Below are 17,826 nucleotides of genomic sequence, written 5' to 3'. Positions count from 1 at the left end.
CCATTGAGCACCGAACGCTCACTCACTTTTCTCTTTCATGTTACCTTCACTTTCTAGATAGTAACATCTTTTTTTAAAAAAAATGTGCACAGTTTTTCTATTGGATATAGAGACAATCGTAGAAATGATTCTCTTCGCATTTAGAACTTTTCATTTTTTTTCCCCCAAGCAATTATCAAGTAATATTACATGAACCATTTCAGAGAAGATAGCAGATACATTTGGTTTTTTATTCGGTGTACTTATAAGCTCTCAAGAAATAATGGGATCGGAATAGTCGGCGTATAATTACGATTGATCGAGGGAGGACCTGCGCTTTATCGTCTCTCCCCACGATTATTCGGAGAGCGACGTGTCACGTTGCGCGTTTTACTGGACGAAATTTACGTGTGCCACGGTACACCGACATCTCGACGGCTATCGGTTTGTGATAACGTTTGGTGATTGTTGCAAAACTAAATGAAGCGGCCAAGCACCATCAGCCGCCCGGTCGAAATCGGCCTTCGTTTCATCGGCATGTGGCCGGATTCCGCTTACGCGACTCTTTATTGGTTAATTTACATGGCGACGATGGTGATAGTGCAGTATTATCAGTACGCGTACGTTCTCGCGCATTTTGACCTGAGCGATATCCCGCTCCTCATGGACTGTCTCGGTCTTACCCTGGCGTACACTCTCGCCTTTTTCAAGCTCTTTGCCTTATGGTGGAACCGCCGGTAAGACGTATTTTGTTGCAGACGTATCTGAAAAAAAATTGCGATCGGGACGATAGAGCTGCGTTATCATTGAATAATTTCAACGAAACCACCGGAGATCGGATTCTGAGTAAAATAAATTATTTAAATGTCCCTTTCTGTCTTTTTTTCCGTGAAGAAATTCATTAATATGCGCAATACTCGATATATAAGCTGCTTCCTGCAGGACATTTTATTACATTGTAAAAACTATGGATCGGGATTGGAAAGAGTGCGTTATCAATGATTCGTATCAGTCCACGATGATGAGCGTGGCGGATCTGTCACGTCGTTGCACCAACGTGATGATCAGTATCAACGCTTTAGCTGCGTTTTTTCTATCAATCGGCGAGCACTTGCTTCAGTCGATGGGCAACGCCGCTAAAGTTGACAATTATTCTCGAGAACTTCCTATAAAGATGGAGTTTCCTTTCGACGTCAGCGAATCTCCGACTTTCGAATGCTTTCTGATCGGGCAGTTCTTTTACGAATTGGTGCTGGCTTCTATAGTTGGTATGATGAACGCGTTGCTCGTGTCATTGGTGAGTTTGCGATGACTCTGCAAAGATATTTCCATGTAAACCTTATAATAATTAATCATTTGTCTTTTCTATTGCTTACGCTGTAATAGCGTCCTGCGTGTGGTTCGATAACACTGAGCTAATTAATCTAATTAATAATATTGATCTAATTGATGATAAGATACACTGCACTTTAATGCCCTATTTATCCAATATTTATAGATACTTCACGTAAGCGGTCAGATTGACATTATGCGACAAGACATAGATGAAATTTCCAACAGTAAAAACGACCCCAGCACATCTTTAGTTGTTATCAAAAGCCTCATTTGCAAGCATCAGAAGATTATTATTTTATCAGAAAACATTGAAAATCTGTATACATATATTGCACTGATGCAACTTTTGTGGAATACGTTGGTCATCTGCTGTACTGGTTTTGTCATTATAATTGTAAGTAATAGCTGTGGCTATTGCTCCGCGTCTTTGATGAAGAATATTTCTTCATCGTTGCTGCATTGCAGACTCTTGGTACCAACGACAGTGGGACGACTTCGATCAAATCTGTGAGTTTTTATTTAGCCATCACTCTGGAAGTTTTCATACTCTGCTTTGCCGGAGAATTTTTGAGCGCCAAGGTTTGTAAAGAAGAAGAAAAAAAACTTGATTCTCATTTAAAAAATGTTATCTTGACGTATTAAAAATGCTTCTGAGTTTGCTCGTCGTTTATCGATTATGTCTCGAATTTGAATTTATCCTGTTTTAGAGTAGGTCAATTAGCGATGCGATATATGAGTCCCTTTGGTATAATATGCCACCGACGAACAGTCGCATTTTAATGTTTGTAATACTAAGATCGCAGAAACGATTGACGATTACTGCAGGAAAAGTCGTCGATTTGACATTGGAAGGATTTACAAGCGTAAGACATTACATTGAAAAATGCGTTTTCCGACATACTGGGTTATGTATTTCTTAGTTTGTGCAATTTTTCAGATTATGAAGGCATCAGCTTCTTATGTATCTGTATTAAATGCGATGTATTAAGTCCAGAATGACGTTTGTTAACTACTATATGTGCGTATTCATTGCTGTCTTAGCCACAATAATTTTATCAGACAATCGTTACTCTTGTCCCGATGAAACACAAGTTAATACAAAAGAGGGCATCAAATTACTTCAATATAAATTAATCTCTATGTGAATTCGGCAGATAATTATTTCTGTATGGTAACTAATCTATTTTACATTTTTCTATGGAACTTCAATTTTCTATATAATTTCTAATATATTGCCAATAAAAATTGCAGATTTAAAAGAAAGGTGTATGAGAACACACTTCAAAATAACGTCAAAGATTTGTCCACGTTTGTAATATTTTGCTCCAAATTGCAGCCGTTGCACTCACTAAATTCTTCATTTACATATCTTCCTTTCTTTATTAATATAAACATGTAATTATTATTCGAATAATATAAATTGTATTATTGTATAACTTTCACTTATCTTCCTTATATCTAATCATGTTCCCGGAAACACAAAATTCTATATGCCTGTACATTACAACACCACATTACAATAGTGTTGCATATATGAACAGAATTACTTACTATTGTTCGCTTTTAATACTTTAACAAATTGGAAAAAGCACGTACTTTTCGCCTGTCGTCTATCTCGTGAACTATTGAAAGATTTTTATACCGATTCTTTTCCGTTCGCAATGACTCAATATCTGTGTGAAAATTAGCAACAATATGCATGTACAGCTTATATGCTATAAATACGTATATTTTCACACCACTGATATAGAAAAAGACATGAGCGAAATCCATTATCTTCTTAACCGTAGTAACCTTAGAGGCTTTTGTTTTTGCTTGAAGGATACATGAGGAAAAACCGAAGGAAAGGGGGACGTGTAAAAGTTGTCAATTTTTGCCTCCAGTTGACAAGTAAAATTTGCATGTTTTTTATAGTTTTCAAACCGCAGAATCACGTAGTGCAATCATTTTCCATAAGCACGAAGGGAACATATGTAAAAATGTGAATAAATAGACACGATGTGCTTTAAGATTGAGATAAATCATTTCTTTTACGGAACCCAGCGAGAAATGACTCGTCAATCAATGTCGAAACGATATCGAATCGGCACAGTCAAATCGATGTCGATTCGACATTGTTCCGACGAATTATTTCTCACTGGGAACGTTCTAATTCTTGAAAATCACGAAACATATGTCATTTTGTTGTGACAGAGTTCGAATGTAAAAGGAAATAAACCTACGAAAACTCGAGGGATGTAAGACGAGAGTCAGAGACACGCGCCTCGCCTGTCATCTTTCCGCCCTCTTAACTTTTAGTAACTCTTAAATAACTCTTAAATAACTCTTAAAGACCATTTCATTACCTCGAGACTCTTAACGACAATTTAATTGTCAATTTAATGACATAATAATCGACCTTGATGTCAATTCCATTCATACCTTCGGCGTCAGCGTTACTCAATGTGCACTGCCAGGTTGCGCGATCGGATTTTGCACGTCATTTGGTCCGGTAATGGGCCAATTTTCCATAGGTTTGTTTCTCCTCTGTTTCAACTCTATTACAACAAAATGTCATACAGATGGTTTTCGGACGGATAGAACGTTTCGCAAAAGAAACTGTGTATCTCATTCTTCTGGCACATCCGTGTCTGTTTATTCACTCCTTTCACATTTTCACATACGTTTCCTTCGTGTTTCTGGAAAACTGATCGCACGTGGTTCTGCAGCTTAAAAACTGTATATATCACTTCATCATATAAAAAAACATGCAAATTTCACTTGCCAGTTGGGAGCAAAAATTGACGACTTTTACACGTACTCTGTTACGGGATCGATATACTACGACCATATTTAATAATTATAATGAACTTCTTTTTTCAATTTTTTTGTGGTGTTCAAACGTTTTTGCCACGACTCTGCGCGTACTTTTTTTCCGATGGATATAGATAAAATTGCCCCTTGGAACAGAAATGCACAGTTCGAAAGCGATTACCTGTTATTCTGTAAAACCAAAGCATTTATTAATTCAGCGGAGAAGCGGACATAATCGTATATCTTTTCTAATCGGTACAACTATAAGCGTGCATTACCTAATACGATAAGAACGCTCGAGATAATTGCGATTGATTTATGTTCAGAGCAGTTTTATGGTTTTACCGCTACGATTATTTAGTGTTTTAACCATCACGTGGAACATATTGAACGACATACACGTACTTTGATGTACCGACGTGCTTTTTGTGTATCGACCTCGTAGTCTTCGATTTTTAATATTTTGCAGTTAAGAAATAACGATGACGCGTACAAACACCATCAGCCGTACGGTCGAGATTGGCCTCCGTTTCATCGGCATGTGGCCGGGCTCGGCGTATCCGAATCTTTATTGGTTTAGCTACATGACAACAGTAGTAATAGTGCAATATTATCAATATGCGTACATATTCGCACATTTTGACTTGAACGATCTTTGGCTCCTCATGGACTGTCTTAGTCTTACCCTGGCGTACAGCCTCGCTTTTCTCAAACTCCTTGTTCTGTGGTGGAACCGTCGGTAAGATGTGTTTCTCTACGAGAATGATATAGAATATATCTATATCTAATTCTAATATAATTATGGTAACGTTACATAATCTCGACGAGGCTAATGTGTGCGTCAAGATATACCGTTGCACCTAATAAAGCTATATAGACGTTTCGTGACTCGTTACACATGAAGAAATGTCCTGCAGGATATTCTATTACATTGTGAAGGCGATTGATCAAGACTGGAGTGAGTGCGTAAATAATGTTTCATATAGGTCCACGATGACGAGCATGGCGGACACGTCGAGCCGCTTTGCTAATGTAATGTTTAGTCTCTATGCCTTCTCTGCTTTCTTTCTGTCGATTGGCGAGCATTTAATTCAATCGATGGACGATGTTGATCAGTTCGGCAATAGTTCTCGAGAACTTCCCATAAAAATGGAATTCCCTTTCGACGTTAGCGAATCGCCGATTTTTGAGTGTTTTTTAATCGGACAATTTCTTTACGATATGGTAATAGCTTTTGTGGTCGGCTTGATAAACGCGTTACTCGTTGCATTGGTACGTATACGAGATTGAAAGGGATTAAAAGGTTTGAATGATTAATATTCTATTTCTCGATTCCGATAATACAAGACAAGGTATTTCCTCAAATATATATATATATATATATATATATATATATATATATAAGTTGTCTGATGTTTACAGGTACTTCATGTGAGCGGTCAGATTGACATTATGCAGCAAAATTTGGTTGAAATTTCTAACGGGAAATACGATCGTAGCACATTCCTACTTGTTATCAAAGGTCTCATTTGCAAGCACCAAAAGATTATTACTTTATCGGAAAATATCGAGAACCTGTATACTCATATCGCGCTGATGCAAGTTCTGTGGAATACATTAGTTATGTGTTGCACTGGTTTTGTGATTATAATTGTGAGTAACGTCGGTTGTTCCTTATATTTTAGATAACAACTTTATATTCTTGTCTTCTTAGATCATTAGTTCTGGGGAAGATACAGCGAATTTGATCAAATCCGTGAGCTATTATATGGCAATAATTCTGGAGGTCTTTATATATTGTTTCGCAGGAGAATTTTTGAGTGCCAAGGTATGTAAATTAGCGTGAGATTCCTTCTTGAGGCATGCATGTACACGAGTACGTTTCCTTGCGTTTATGTCGTATCAATCGTTGGTTAAATGTCATATACGTTTTGAAATAGCTTTCATTATTAAAATATGTTGACGTGTTAAAATTCATCAACAATAAAAGAACGTTTTCTAATGTACCGTTACTTTGTACGCATCAAACGGTTCATTCTGTTTCCAGAGTAAGTCGATTGGCGATGCAATATACGAGTCACTTTGGTACAATCTGCCGCCAAGCGACAGTCGAATTATATTATTTATGATGTTAAGATGCCAAAAGCGTTTGACAATTACCGCCGGAAGAGTCATGGATTTGACTTTAGAGGGATTTACAAGTGTAAGATGTTATGTTATGAATACATTCTTATTTATAGTACATGCCATTAAACGAGGATAATTCTCTTTTAGATTATGAAGGCTTCGGTTTCCTATATATCAGTATTAAACGCGATGTACTAAAATTAGAAAAACTTTAGACCATTAGAATTTCTCAACCTAAATAGTTTAATCAATAGTTCGTTGTCATCGTTGATTTACTGAAGTTGCACAATTTATGAACATATAAAAACATATTAGTATAAATATTTTTAATTTACTGAATGATTTATATTTTATTAACAACAATTACTTCATATCAATAGGATTTTATATCTACAATTTTATACAAAATTATTACATATTAAAAGAAGAAAACGCATGCAAACAAAGATAAGCTTTATTGACTATCTGAATATGCATATATCTTGAATATTGAATATATCTGTAAACAGGTTTACTTGAAAATAAGATTCTGTTTCTATTACCTAATCTGTGATGTCTTCACTTCTTGCTTTTTTAATAAATATATTTATAACTTAATATAATTTATGTCATTGAGATAATTATTTATGTTTCTACGTCGCATACAATTTCATTTTTCTCGTCTACTGCTCTGAAAGTTTCTTTGGTTGCGAAAGAAAACGCAGAAAAATAGAACAAAACATAAGCGAGTACATACATAAGCAAGGGGCAAAAAGTAATAGCATGATTAGTCGCATCTCAGATATCAGATATCACATTATTATAATTTCTCCTCACTTTTCTTTTTGCTTACGTATAATAGTATTTTTTTTGGAAATTGACATTTAAGCCGAAACAGACATTTAATCGAATTAAACCTTCATTTTCCAAGCAATTATGTGTTATAATACTAATTACGAAATTGTTCACTGTCCCAGAAGGGGAGCGGTTGTTATCATAGAGTGTTTGCTTTTAATACCCGTAAACTTCCAAGAATTTGCGATGAGGTGCAATTACAATTGATCGTTACTGCCCTGTGCTTTACCGTCTTTGCTATGGTTATTCAGTACCTATTATACTTTTGCCGTCATCACGTGACGCATACAACGTCTGCGTGTGTTTTATACACGCCGACGTGGTATCTGTTTTCGCAGTACGAGTAGTTCTGAAAAAGCAATGAAACGCGCAACTACTATTAGTCTCTCGGTCGAAGTCGGTCTTCGTTTCGTCGGCATGTGGCCGGACTCGGCTCACCCAAATCTCTATTGGTTCAGCTGCATGACAAGCATAGTGATAGCGCAATATTATCAATACTCGTACATATTCGCACATTTCGACTCGAACGATCTTTGGCTCCTCATGGACTCTCTTAGCCTTACACTGGCGTACAGCCTCTCTTTTCTCAAACTCCTTGTTCTGTGGTGGAATCGTCGGTAAGATGCGCCCTTTTGTGAGAATGCAGGGTTGGGAAGTAACTCGTTACTTGTGACGAAGTTACAGTGACAGTTACCTTTTTTTTGGAAGCTCTAACTTAACTTTGTTACTTTCTCTCCGTCTGTAACTTAACTTGGTTACATTTTGTCGATAACTAGTAATTAATTTAATAGTTACATTAATAGTTACTTTATATATTTTTTAAACTTCCACAGATCGCATTAAGCCTTGCATTTGCTCATAAATGCCTTTATCGATGCTTTACAGTTAAAATACAGATTTGATATTTTTATTTTCGTTGCAAGAAAGTAACTGCAAAGTAACGTTTCGTTACTTTTTGAGTAACTGGTTACATTTTTAGCAGAAAATCTGTAAATGTAACTAGATACTTTTATAACTTTCCCAGCCCTGTTAGAATGATATAAAGAATGTGTCTGTATTTAATTCTAATATAATTAAGTTAACATTATATATTCTCGACGAGGCAAATGTGTAAAGATATATAGTGTTGCTTCGTGAATAAAGTCAAATTTAAGCCAGCATCTTTCGTGACTCGTTACACATGAAGAAATTTCCTACAGGATATTCTGTTATATTGTAAAGACGATAGATCAAGACTGGAGTAAGTACATTAGTAATGATTCGTATAGATCCACGATGACGAGCATGGCGGATATATCACGCCGTTTTGCTAATGTAACGTTAAGTTTCTATGCTTTCGCTTCTTTCTTTCTATCGATTGGCGAATATTTGCTGCAATCGATGGGCGATGCCAGTCAGTTCGGCAATAGTTCTCGAGAACTTCCCATAAAAATGAAATTCCCTTTCGATATCAGTAAATCACCGATTTTTGAGTGTTTTTTATTTGGACAATTCTTTTACCACATGATGATATCTTTTGTGATTGGCCTGATAAATCCGTTACTTGTTGCCTTGGTAAGTACACAATAAGATTCAAGGAGACTGAAGAGTTAGAATAATAATCTTCCATTATTATTCCGACAAGATATTACTCCAGATAATGGATACATGTAAATTATCTGACATTTATAGATTCTTCATGTGAGCGGTCAGATCGATATTATGCAACAAGACTTAATCGAAATTTCTAAAATATTCGGAAAATACAATCGCAATGCGTTCCTACTCGTTATCAGAGGTCTCATTTGCAAGCATCAAAAGATTATTACTTTATCAGAAAATATAGAGAACCTGTACACTAATATCGCGCTGATGCAACTTCTGTGGAATACGTTAGTTATGTGTTGCACTGGTTTTGTGATTATAATTGTGAGTAATGACGGTCACTTTTCCACATTTTAAATAATAACGTTCTTCTTTTATCTTGTTGCAGATTATCAGTTCAGGCGAAGATACAACAAATTTGATCAAGTCCGTGAGTTATTATATCGTAATAATTTCTGAGGTGTTTATATTTTGCTTTGCCGGAGAATTTTTAAGTGCCAAGGTATGTAAACGAGTCTTTTTAATATATTTTAGAGACACTACTAGTGTGTTTCTTTTGGTTTATTTTATATTAAACGATGATAAGCTGTGTAAACTATTTTACGTTTTAAAATTACTTTTATCATTAAAAAATGTTAGAGTGTAGAAAATCTTCATCGATAAAAAATATTTTTGAATTTATTGTCATCTTTTCGGGATGTTTTACACGTTCATCTCGAGTCCAGAGTAAGTCGATTGGCAACGCAATATACGAGTCACTTTGGTATAATCTATCGCCAAGCGACAGTCGTATTATATTATTTATGATGTTAAGATGCCAAAAACGATTGACAATCACCGCAGGAAGGGTCATGGATTTGACTTTAGAAGGTTTTACAAGTGTAAGATGATGTTATGTTATCAACAATCACTTTTCGTCTGCTCTATGTATACCCCATTAATCGAGGATAATTTTTTTTAGATTATGAAGGCTTCGGTTTCCTATATATCAGTATTAAATGCGATGTACTAAATCAGAATCAAAATCAGATGTACAGAAGCAGAAATATGTTAGACTCTTACATTTTTCTAATCTAGTATTCATAGTTTTTTTTGTCATTATTGTTGAGTGAATGAAGTTGAACAAATTATGATGGAAAGTCAGAGTTGCAGTAATTAGTTTTTATTAACTGAATAACTATACTTTACTGATGACATTTATTCTAAATCAAATAAATTTTTATCTAAATTATTATGAAAAATGGTACATATCTGGCGAAAATGCATGCACAAGTTTTAGCAACAACATACTCGAGACTCTTAACGACAATTTAATTGTCAATTTAATGACATAATAATCGACCTTGATGTTAATTCCATTCATACCTTCGGCGTCAGCGTTACTCAATGTGCACTGCCGGGAGGTTGCGCGATCGGATTTTCACGTCATTTGGTCCGACAAAGGGCCAATTTTCCATAGCTTGAGAGCCGCAATTTCCATAGGTTTGTTTCTCCTCTGTTTCAACTCTATTACAACAAAATGTTATACATTTGATGGTTTTCGGAGGGATTGAACTTTTCACAAAAGAATCTGTGTATCTCATTCTTCTGGCACATCCGTGTCTATTTACTCACTCCTTTCACATTTTCACATACGTTTCCTTCGTGTTTCTGGAAAACTGATCGCACGTGGTTCTGCAGCTTAAAAACTGCATATATCACTTCATCACATAAAAAACATGCAAATTTCACTTGCCAGTTGGGAGCAAAAATTGACGACTTTTACACGTACTCTGTTACGGGTTCGATATACTACGACCATATTTAATAATTATAATGAACTTCTTTGTTCTATTTTTTTGTGGTGTGCAAACGTTTTTGCCACGACTCTGCGCGTACTTTTTTTCCGATGGATATAGATAAAATTGCCCCTTGGAACAGAAATGCACAGTTCGAAAGCGATTACCTGTTATTCTGTAAAACCAAAGCATTTATTAATTCAGCGGAGAAGCGGACATAATCGTATGTCTTTTTTAATCGGTACAACTATAAGCGTGCATTACCTAATGCGATAAGAACGCTCGAGATAATTGCGATTGATTTATGTTCGGAGCAGTTTTATGGTATTACCGCTACGATTATTTAGTGTTTCAACCATCACGTGGAACATATTGAACGACATACACGTACTTTGATGTACCGACGTGCTTTTTGTGTATCGACCTCGTAGTCTTCGATTTTTAATATTTTGCAGTTAAGAAATAACGATGACGCGTACAAACACCATCAACCGTACGGTCGAGATTGGCCTCCGTTTCATCGGCATGTGGCCGGGCTCGGCGTATCCGAATCTTTATTGGTTTAGCTACATGACAACAGTAGTAATAGTGCAATATTATCAATATGCGTACATATTCGCACATTTTGACTTGAACGATCTTTGGCTCCTCATGGACTGTCTTAGTCTTACCCTGGCGTACAGCCTCGCTTTTCTCAAACTCCTTGTTCTGTGGTGGAACCGTCGGTAAGATGTGTTTCTTTACGAGAATGATATAGAATATATCTATATCTAATTCTAATAATTATGGTAACGTTACATAATCTCGACGAGGCTAATGTGTGCGTCAAGATATACCGTTGCATCTAATAAAGCTACATAGACGTTTCGTGACTCGTTACACATGAAGAAATGTCCTGCAGGATATTCTATTACATTGTGAAGGCGATTGATCAAGACTGGAGTGAGTGCGTAAATAATGTTTCATATAGGTCCACGATGACGAGCATGGCGGATACGTCGAGCCGCTTTGCTAATGTAATGCTTAGTCTCTATGCCTCCTCTGCTTTCTTTCTGTCGATTGGCGAGCATTTAATTCAATCGATGGACGATGTTGATCAGTTCGGCAATAGTTCTCGAGAACTTCCAATAAAAATGGAATTCCCTTTCGACGTTAGCGAATCGCCGATTTTTGAGTGTTTTTTAATCGGACAATTTCTTTACGATATGGTAATAGCTTTTGTGGTCGGCTTGACAAATCCGTTACTTGTTACCTTGGTAAGTACACAATAAGATTCAAGGAGATTGAAGAGTTAGAATAATAATCTTCCATTATTATTCCGACAAGATATTACTCCAGATAACGGATATATGTAAATTATCTGATATTTATAGATTCTTCATGTGAACGGTCAGATCGACATTATGCAACAAGACTTAATCGAAATTTCTAAAATATTCGGAAAATACAATCGCAATGCGTTCCTACTCGTTATCAGAGGTCTCATTTGCAAGCATCAGAAGATTATTACTTTATCAGAAAATATAGAGAACCTGTACACTAATCTCGCGCTGATGCAACTTCTGTGGAATACGTTAGTTATGTGTTGCACTGGTTTTGTGATTATAATTGTGAGTAATGACGGTCACTTTTCCACATTTCAAATAATAACGTTCTTCTTTTATCTTGTTGCAGATTATCAATTCAGGTGAAGATACATCAAATTTAGTCAAGTCCGTGATTTATTATATCGCAATAATTTCTGAGGTGTTTATATATTGCTTTGCCGGGGAATTTTTAAGTGCCAAGGTATGTAAACGAGTCTTTTTAATATATTTTAGAGACACTACTAGTGTGTTCCTTTTGATTTATTTTATTTTAAACGATGATAAACTGTGTAACATATTTTATGTTTTAAAATTACTTTTATCATTAAAAAATATTAGAGTAGAAAATCTTTATCGATAAAAATATTTTTGAATTTATTGTCACCTTTTCGGGATGTTTTATACGTTCATCTCGAGTCCAGAGTAAGTCGATTGGCAACGCAATATACGAGTCACTTTGGTATAATCTATCGCCAAGCGACAGTCGCATTATATTATTTATGATGTTAAGATGCCAAAAACGATTGACAATCACCGCAGGAAGCGTCATGGATTTGACTTTCGAAGGTTTTACAAGTGTAAGATGATGTTATGTTATCAACAATCTCTTTTCGTCTACTCTATGTATACCCCATTAATCGAGGATAATTTTTTTTAGATTATGAAGGCTTCGATTTCCTATATATCAGTATTAAATGCGATGTACTAAATCAGAATCAAAATCAGATGTGCAGAAGCAGAACTATGTTAGACTCTTACAATTTCCTAATCTAGTATTCTAGTAATCTAGTATTCATAGTTTTTTGTCATTATTGTTGAGTGAATAAAGTTGAACAAATTATGATGGAAAGTCAGAGAGTTGTTGTAATTAGTTTTAATTAACTGAATAACTATACTTTACTGATGACATTTATTCTAAATCAAATAAATTTTTATCTAAATTATTATGAAAAATGGTACATATCTGACGAAAATGCATGCAAAAGTTTTAGCAACAACATACTTAAGCTTTTTTTAAATAAATCTTTAGAAAGTTTTTCTTTAGAAATAGGATTTTCTCTCAATTATTTAATCTCTGATGAATTTCCTCCTCTTTCTTGTATTGTCTCTCTATAGGTATGTATTTTTCTTATATTAACATATTTATTACTAAATACAATTTACGATTACATACAATTGACAATTATACTTATGGTTCTCTATTGTATGCTGACAATTTCACTTTTCCCGTCAAACTTCTCGGTCGCCCCGAAAGCATCTTTGGTTATTGGAGAAGCATAGCAAGACGGGACAAAATGTGAGCGTGTACATAAGTGAGGGACAAAAAACTTAATAGCAAGATGAGTCGCTTCTAACCACCAGATATTAAGTTATTGTAATTCTCCGCTTTTCTCTTTCCGTTTACACATACATGTTCTGCAGACTTTAACTTTTTCATAATTTTTTTATAGGACACAGCTGAAACCGACATTTAGTCGAGTTAGACGTTCATTTTAAAGTAATTATTTGCCATCATGCAACTATTACATTACTCACCGCCTCAGAAGGGGAGCGGTATCATCGTCGTTTTTGCTTTTAATGCACCCGCGAGCTTTCAAGAATTAATGCGATTGGCGAGGTGTAATTACAATTGATCGCTACTGTCTGCGCTCCATCGTCTTCGCTGTGGTTATTCAGCATTTGTACTTTTGTTGTTATCACGCGAGGCACACGTCAACTTTCTATGCGTAGACGTGACCATCTAGTTTTTCCAGACCGGCAGTTTTGAAGAAGCGATGAAACGCGCAACTACCATTAGCCGTCCCGTCGAAATCGGTCTCCGTTTTATTGGCATGTGGCCGGACTCGGCCTACCCGAATGTCTATTGGTCTATGTACATGACGATGATTGTGATATTGCAATATTTTCAATATTCGTACATTGTTGTGCATTTTAACATGAGTAATCTTATACCTTTAGCTGATTGTTTGGGTATCACCCTGGCGAATAGTCTCGGCTTTTTTAAGCTATTTTCATTACGGTGGAATCGGAGGTAAAGTTCTTTGTTTTAATCTCTGAGCGAGGAAGCCATTGTTAAAAATATTGTTCAAAATCTGTAAATGCTAAGAGCAAGAGAGAGGGGGGGGGGAGAGAGAAAGAGAGCAAGAGTGAGAGAACGAGAGAGCGAGAGAGAATGTGAGAAAAAGTAGAAATAAAACTGTTATTATGTGATATTGAAGTAAAATATACTCGCGTACTCGCGTAAACTACACGGTCGGTGTCGCGCGCGTGGTTTAGTTTGTCGCTTATACTTAGTCGCTTATACTTGGCGCGAGACACTACCGTGTCTCGTGATCTTAACATGAGTTCTATTTGTCATGCGATATTTGTTGTCAAGAAATTTTTTAAGACATATAAGAGGCAGTAAATGATTTAACGTAGGTTTGATGGTTATTAATGAAAGTAATATTTTGCTGTAAACATTTCTGAATAGAGTTACGTTAAACGTTTCGAGAACTTAGTATTTCTTCTTATTCATGATAAAAACTGATTAACGCGTGAAGTTGTTCGATAAAAGGATGAACTCTCTGCAGGATATTCCATAATATCCTGGCAGCAATGGACAGAGACTGGAATGATCGCGTTATCAACCATTCTTATTCCATCATGATGTCACACGCAACTAAATCGCGTCGTTGCTCCGTCGTGCTCATCGGTAACCACATTTTAGCTGGTTTTGTCTTAACAATCGTCGCTTACATTTTCCGCCCGCGGAGCAATGCTGGCGGCGAGGTTTCTCGAGAATTCCCAATGAAAATGGAGTTCACTTTTGCGGTCCTAGAATCTCCGCTTTTCGAATGCATTCTCGCCGTCCAAATGTTTTACATATTGTCGCTGGCCTCTGTAGTTGGTATGATAAACGCGTTGCTTGCTACATTGGTAAGTATACGATAATTCATTGTAAATCCCTCTTTGCCATTCTAGATGCGAGGAAACTGCAATTGCCAATAAAAATTCGCCTTTTTTAGTTTCCGTTTTGTGTTTATAGATACTTCATGTAGCTGGTCAGATCGACATCATGCGACAAGCTATACTGGACGTACACAGCGACGGACTCGGTGTATCTTCAACCGTCATCAATGATCTCATTCAAAGACACCGAAGGATTATTACTTTGTCGGACGATATCGAAAATCTATTTTCGTCCATTTCGCTGATGCAACTCCTGTGGAACACTTTAACCATCTGTTTCACTGGTTTCATGATCATGCTTGTAAGCAAGACCCGACTGTCCCGATCTTCCGATCGATAATTCACCTTCTTCCGCAGGCACTCAGTAGCAAGAAGGGCATAATAATTTTAGCAAAGGCGTTCATTCTTTATTTTGTAAAAACAGTAGAGGTCTTCGTATTCTGTTACGCAGGGGAGTTTTTGAGCGCCAAGGTGAGTAAAGGAATGTTTTTTTTACGCGCAGAGTACTCGTGATTACGTATTTCTTCTTATTATATACAATATATATGTATATATATCTCAACGTACATTATATATCAATTATGAACAAATGATTCTTCTTCTTTGTCTTCTTCTTGGCTCTCGGCTCTCTCACTGAGCCGACACGGCCAATGAACAAATGATATATGTATATATATATATATATATATATATATATATATGAAAGTCCCCTATTATGAGATAGCAGGGTTTTTGTTAAATTAATAGACATCATTTGATTCCATCTGTTGATTCCATCGTTAATTTATTGCCCTTGGAATGAAATCTGTTTAGTGGAAAATGTTACATTGTGTAATCGTTGTAAACAAAGATTTGTGATTAAATTTTTATGTTAAAAACCCGTTCCTTCATATTAGAAGCCTATCTCATAATAGAGGACTTTCCTTTATACATTTGTCTCATTGTCAGTGTATACATATATAAGTCCGGTGAATTAATTCGATTCTTGTCCTATCGCCAAGCTTTATGTTTAAATAATCAAGGAAGTTTCGTCCATCTCTAATTATTTTATCCGAGCCGAATTAATACACCACACTATATAATAACTAATATGTAAATGATCGTTTCACTCATGTGTTTTCTGAATTTGGGTCACGCTTTTCAGAGTAAATCGATTAGCGACGCGGTATATGAGTCACTTTGGTACAATATGGTGCCGGCCGACAGTCGGATTTTGTTATTCATAATGATGAGATCGCAGAAGCGACTGACAATCACCGCGGGGAAACTCTTTGATCTCACTTTAGAAGGATTTATGAGCGTAAGACATCGGCACGTGTGGATAAAATTCTTAATTTTTCATGCCTCTTTCTTTTACTGAATCTTTCTCAGGTCATGAAAGCTTCTGCCTCGTACATGTCTGTACTGCACGCTATGAATTAAAGCTGGCAGAAGTATCATCTGTCCACAGTTTTAATAAACGCTCCGCGTCAGTGATAAATTATACGTTGCAAACTTTTTTCAATAGACTTGTTACAGATACGAAGGAAATGGATTGTACGAACGTATATATATATTTTTTAATAATAACATTAAAACCTTATTCACAAATAAAAATGTAATAAATTTGTCTTCTTATTGTATCTCTTTGCGTTCGCACCGCAGCCGACGTTTCAATTTTCTTTTCTGTGACATTTCTTTTTCTTTTCGTTGACACAAATATCCGCAAATATCCCAGCATTTAAATATCGTATGTTATTTGCGCAATTTATCTTATGGCGAAAATATTACGTTTTCAGATCTACTAGAAACATGAGTTCAGTTTTCTAATGTTTTTGCAAAGAAATTATCAACAACGGCAACGGCATTTGCATTTGAAAAAACGGGTTTTTGTGTACTGAAGCTTACAGTTGTTTATTTATCATTGCAATTTAGTTCGCTTTGTCGTGCAATTTACAGAAAAATGTGTGATTGCGATCGATCGTCGCGCTCGCACAAACGTAGCGATTTTACCCTGTAAAATGGTTCCAGGGTAGACCGAGGCGAATCGGATCACAAGATTAAGGCCATAATTGTTACATACCGATCGAAACTTATTATTCTGGTGCGCTTTGTCTTTTTCCTCCGCTTCTAAAACAAAAGCCCGTGCGTGCACATTGTTTGCAGTTTGGCGTCGATGTTGAACTAAAAGTTGTCCGATTCGCCTCGGTCTACTCTGCCTCTCTTGTGACATCGTGGAGGGGAGCGCACTACGGAGGTAGACCGACGATCTCTATTGCCACATTTTCTTCACGACATCAGTTCTCGTACAGTCGTTATTCACATTCTCGTTGGAAGGGGACGACGTGCACGGTTTGCCGAAGGGATGGTTCAATGTTACACGTTACCATGTTGACAAGTACTGTAAGTTCGTTGCTCGTTGCTGAAGATCGGTCTCGATTTGATTGGCGTGTGGCCCGGCGCCTCACACGCGACGCCTTGGCTCTTTTACATGACGACCCTCGTCATAATGCAGTATTTGCAGTACTACTGCACAGTCGAGAAATTTGTGCTAAATTTAACAGATATCACATGTCCCAAACGGTCCACACAAATTTTTCTGTTAATTTAACATAATACGGATATGTTAAATAATCACACTAATACTCTGTTAATATTTTAACACAAAAATATGTATTGTGTCAGATTAAAAACTAAGTACATATTGTGTTGTTTTAACATTTCTATTCAGTTATTTTAATGATTTTACACTTGAGGTCCCGGGAAAAAATTTTCACATATGATCATATACAGGGTGTTTGATTCGATATGGGCGACACCAAAGATTAGAGTAGATTGGGTTAAACTGAGAAGTAAAGTTATATAGAATTTTACAAAAT

General features: G+C 36.2%; 4 protein-coding genes across 10 annotated transcripts; all 4 read left to right on the top strand.

Moving 5' to 3' along the window:
• Window positions 1-448: 448 nt before the first annotated feature.
• LOC105559019 (odorant receptor 82a-like) lies at window positions 449-2,899 on the top strand. 5 transcript variants are annotated; one of them, XR_001008719.1, is made up of 7 exons: window positions 449-716; window positions 922-1,276; window positions 1,478-1,708; window positions 1,780-1,893; window positions 2,022-2,177; window positions 2,252-2,485; window positions 2,566-2,899. XR_001008719.1 is itself a non-coding variant. In XM_012007014.1 (7 exons), exons 1-6 carry the CDS (start codon window positions 460-462, stop codon window positions 2,300-2,302), a joined length of 1,164 nt encoding a protein of 387 aa, XP_011862404.1. In that variant the 5' UTR covers window positions 449-459; the 3' UTR covers window positions 2,303-2,332; window positions 2,566-2,899. The 5 variants fall into 5 exon arrangements, 4 of the variants coding, with proteins under 4 accessions (XP_011862404.1, XP_011862403.1, XP_011862405.1 ...); XM_012007014.1 differs by having other exon boundaries at window positions 2,252-2,332; XM_012007013.1 differs by having other exon boundaries at window positions 2,252-2,899.
• A 1,584-nt stretch (window positions 2,900-4,483) lies between these two features.
• LOC105559021 (odorant receptor 82a-like) lies at window positions 4,484-6,616 on the top strand. Of its 2 annotated transcripts, XM_012007017.1 has the most exons (6): window positions 4,484-4,846; window positions 5,025-5,379; window positions 5,530-5,760; window positions 5,822-5,935; window positions 6,155-6,310; window positions 6,382-6,616. In XM_012007017.1, the coding sequence occupies exons 1-6, from the start codon at window positions 4,590-4,592 to the stop codon at window positions 6,430-6,432; spliced, it is 1,164 nt and encodes a 387-aa protein (XP_011862407.1). In that variant the 5' UTR covers window positions 4,484-4,589; the 3' UTR covers window positions 6,433-6,616. The 2 variants fall into 2 exon arrangements, with proteins under 2 accessions (XP_011862407.1, XP_011862406.1); XM_012007016.1 differs by having other exon boundaries at window positions 6,155-6,616.
• A 988-nt stretch (window positions 6,617-7,604) lies between these two features.
• On the top strand, window positions 7,605-16,547 carry LOC105559023 (odorant receptor 82a-like). 2 transcript variants are annotated; one of them, XM_012007019.1, is made up of 10 exons: window positions 7,605-7,685; window positions 9,041-9,154; window positions 10,886-11,155; window positions 11,332-11,686; window positions 11,804-12,040; window positions 12,105-12,218; window positions 15,045-15,269; window positions 15,326-15,439; window positions 16,113-16,268; window positions 16,340-16,547. In XM_012007019.1, exons 3-10 carry the CDS (start codon window positions 10,899-10,901, stop codon window positions 16,388-16,390), a joined length of 1,509 nt encoding a protein of 502 aa, XP_011862409.1. In that variant the 5' UTR covers window positions 7,605-7,685; window positions 9,041-9,154; window positions 10,886-10,898; the 3' UTR covers window positions 16,391-16,547. The 2 variants fall into 2 exon arrangements, with proteins under 2 accessions (XP_011862409.1, XP_011862411.1); XM_012007021.1 differs by lacking the exons at window positions 7,605-7,685; window positions 10,886-11,155; window positions 11,332-11,686; window positions 11,804-12,040 and adding exons at window positions 8,161-8,622; window positions 8,740-8,976 and having other exon boundaries at window positions 16,113-16,547.
• On the top strand, window positions 13,691-15,038 carry LOC105559022. The gene is made up of 2 exons (XM_012007018.1): window positions 13,691-14,048; window positions 14,590-15,038. The coding sequence occupies exons 1-2, from the start codon at window positions 13,792-13,794 to the stop codon at window positions 14,948-14,950; spliced, it is 618 nt and encodes a 205-aa protein (XP_011862408.1). The 5' UTR covers window positions 13,691-13,791; the 3' UTR covers window positions 14,951-15,038.
• Window positions 16,548-17,826: the final 1,279 nt, after the last annotated feature.

The sequence above is a fragment of the Vollenhovia emeryi genome, unplaced genomic scaffold (genome assembly GCF_000949405.1).
Source record: "Vollenhovia emeryi isolate VEMERY1.0 unplaced genomic scaffold, V.emery_V1.0 DF939294.1, whole genome shotgun sequence".
Classification (NCBI taxonomy): domain Eukaryota; kingdom Metazoa; phylum Arthropoda; class Insecta; order Hymenoptera; family Formicidae; genus Vollenhovia; species Vollenhovia emeryi.
Note: the sequence above shows the minus strand (reverse complement) of the source record. Positions and strands in the feature narration are given on the sequence as shown.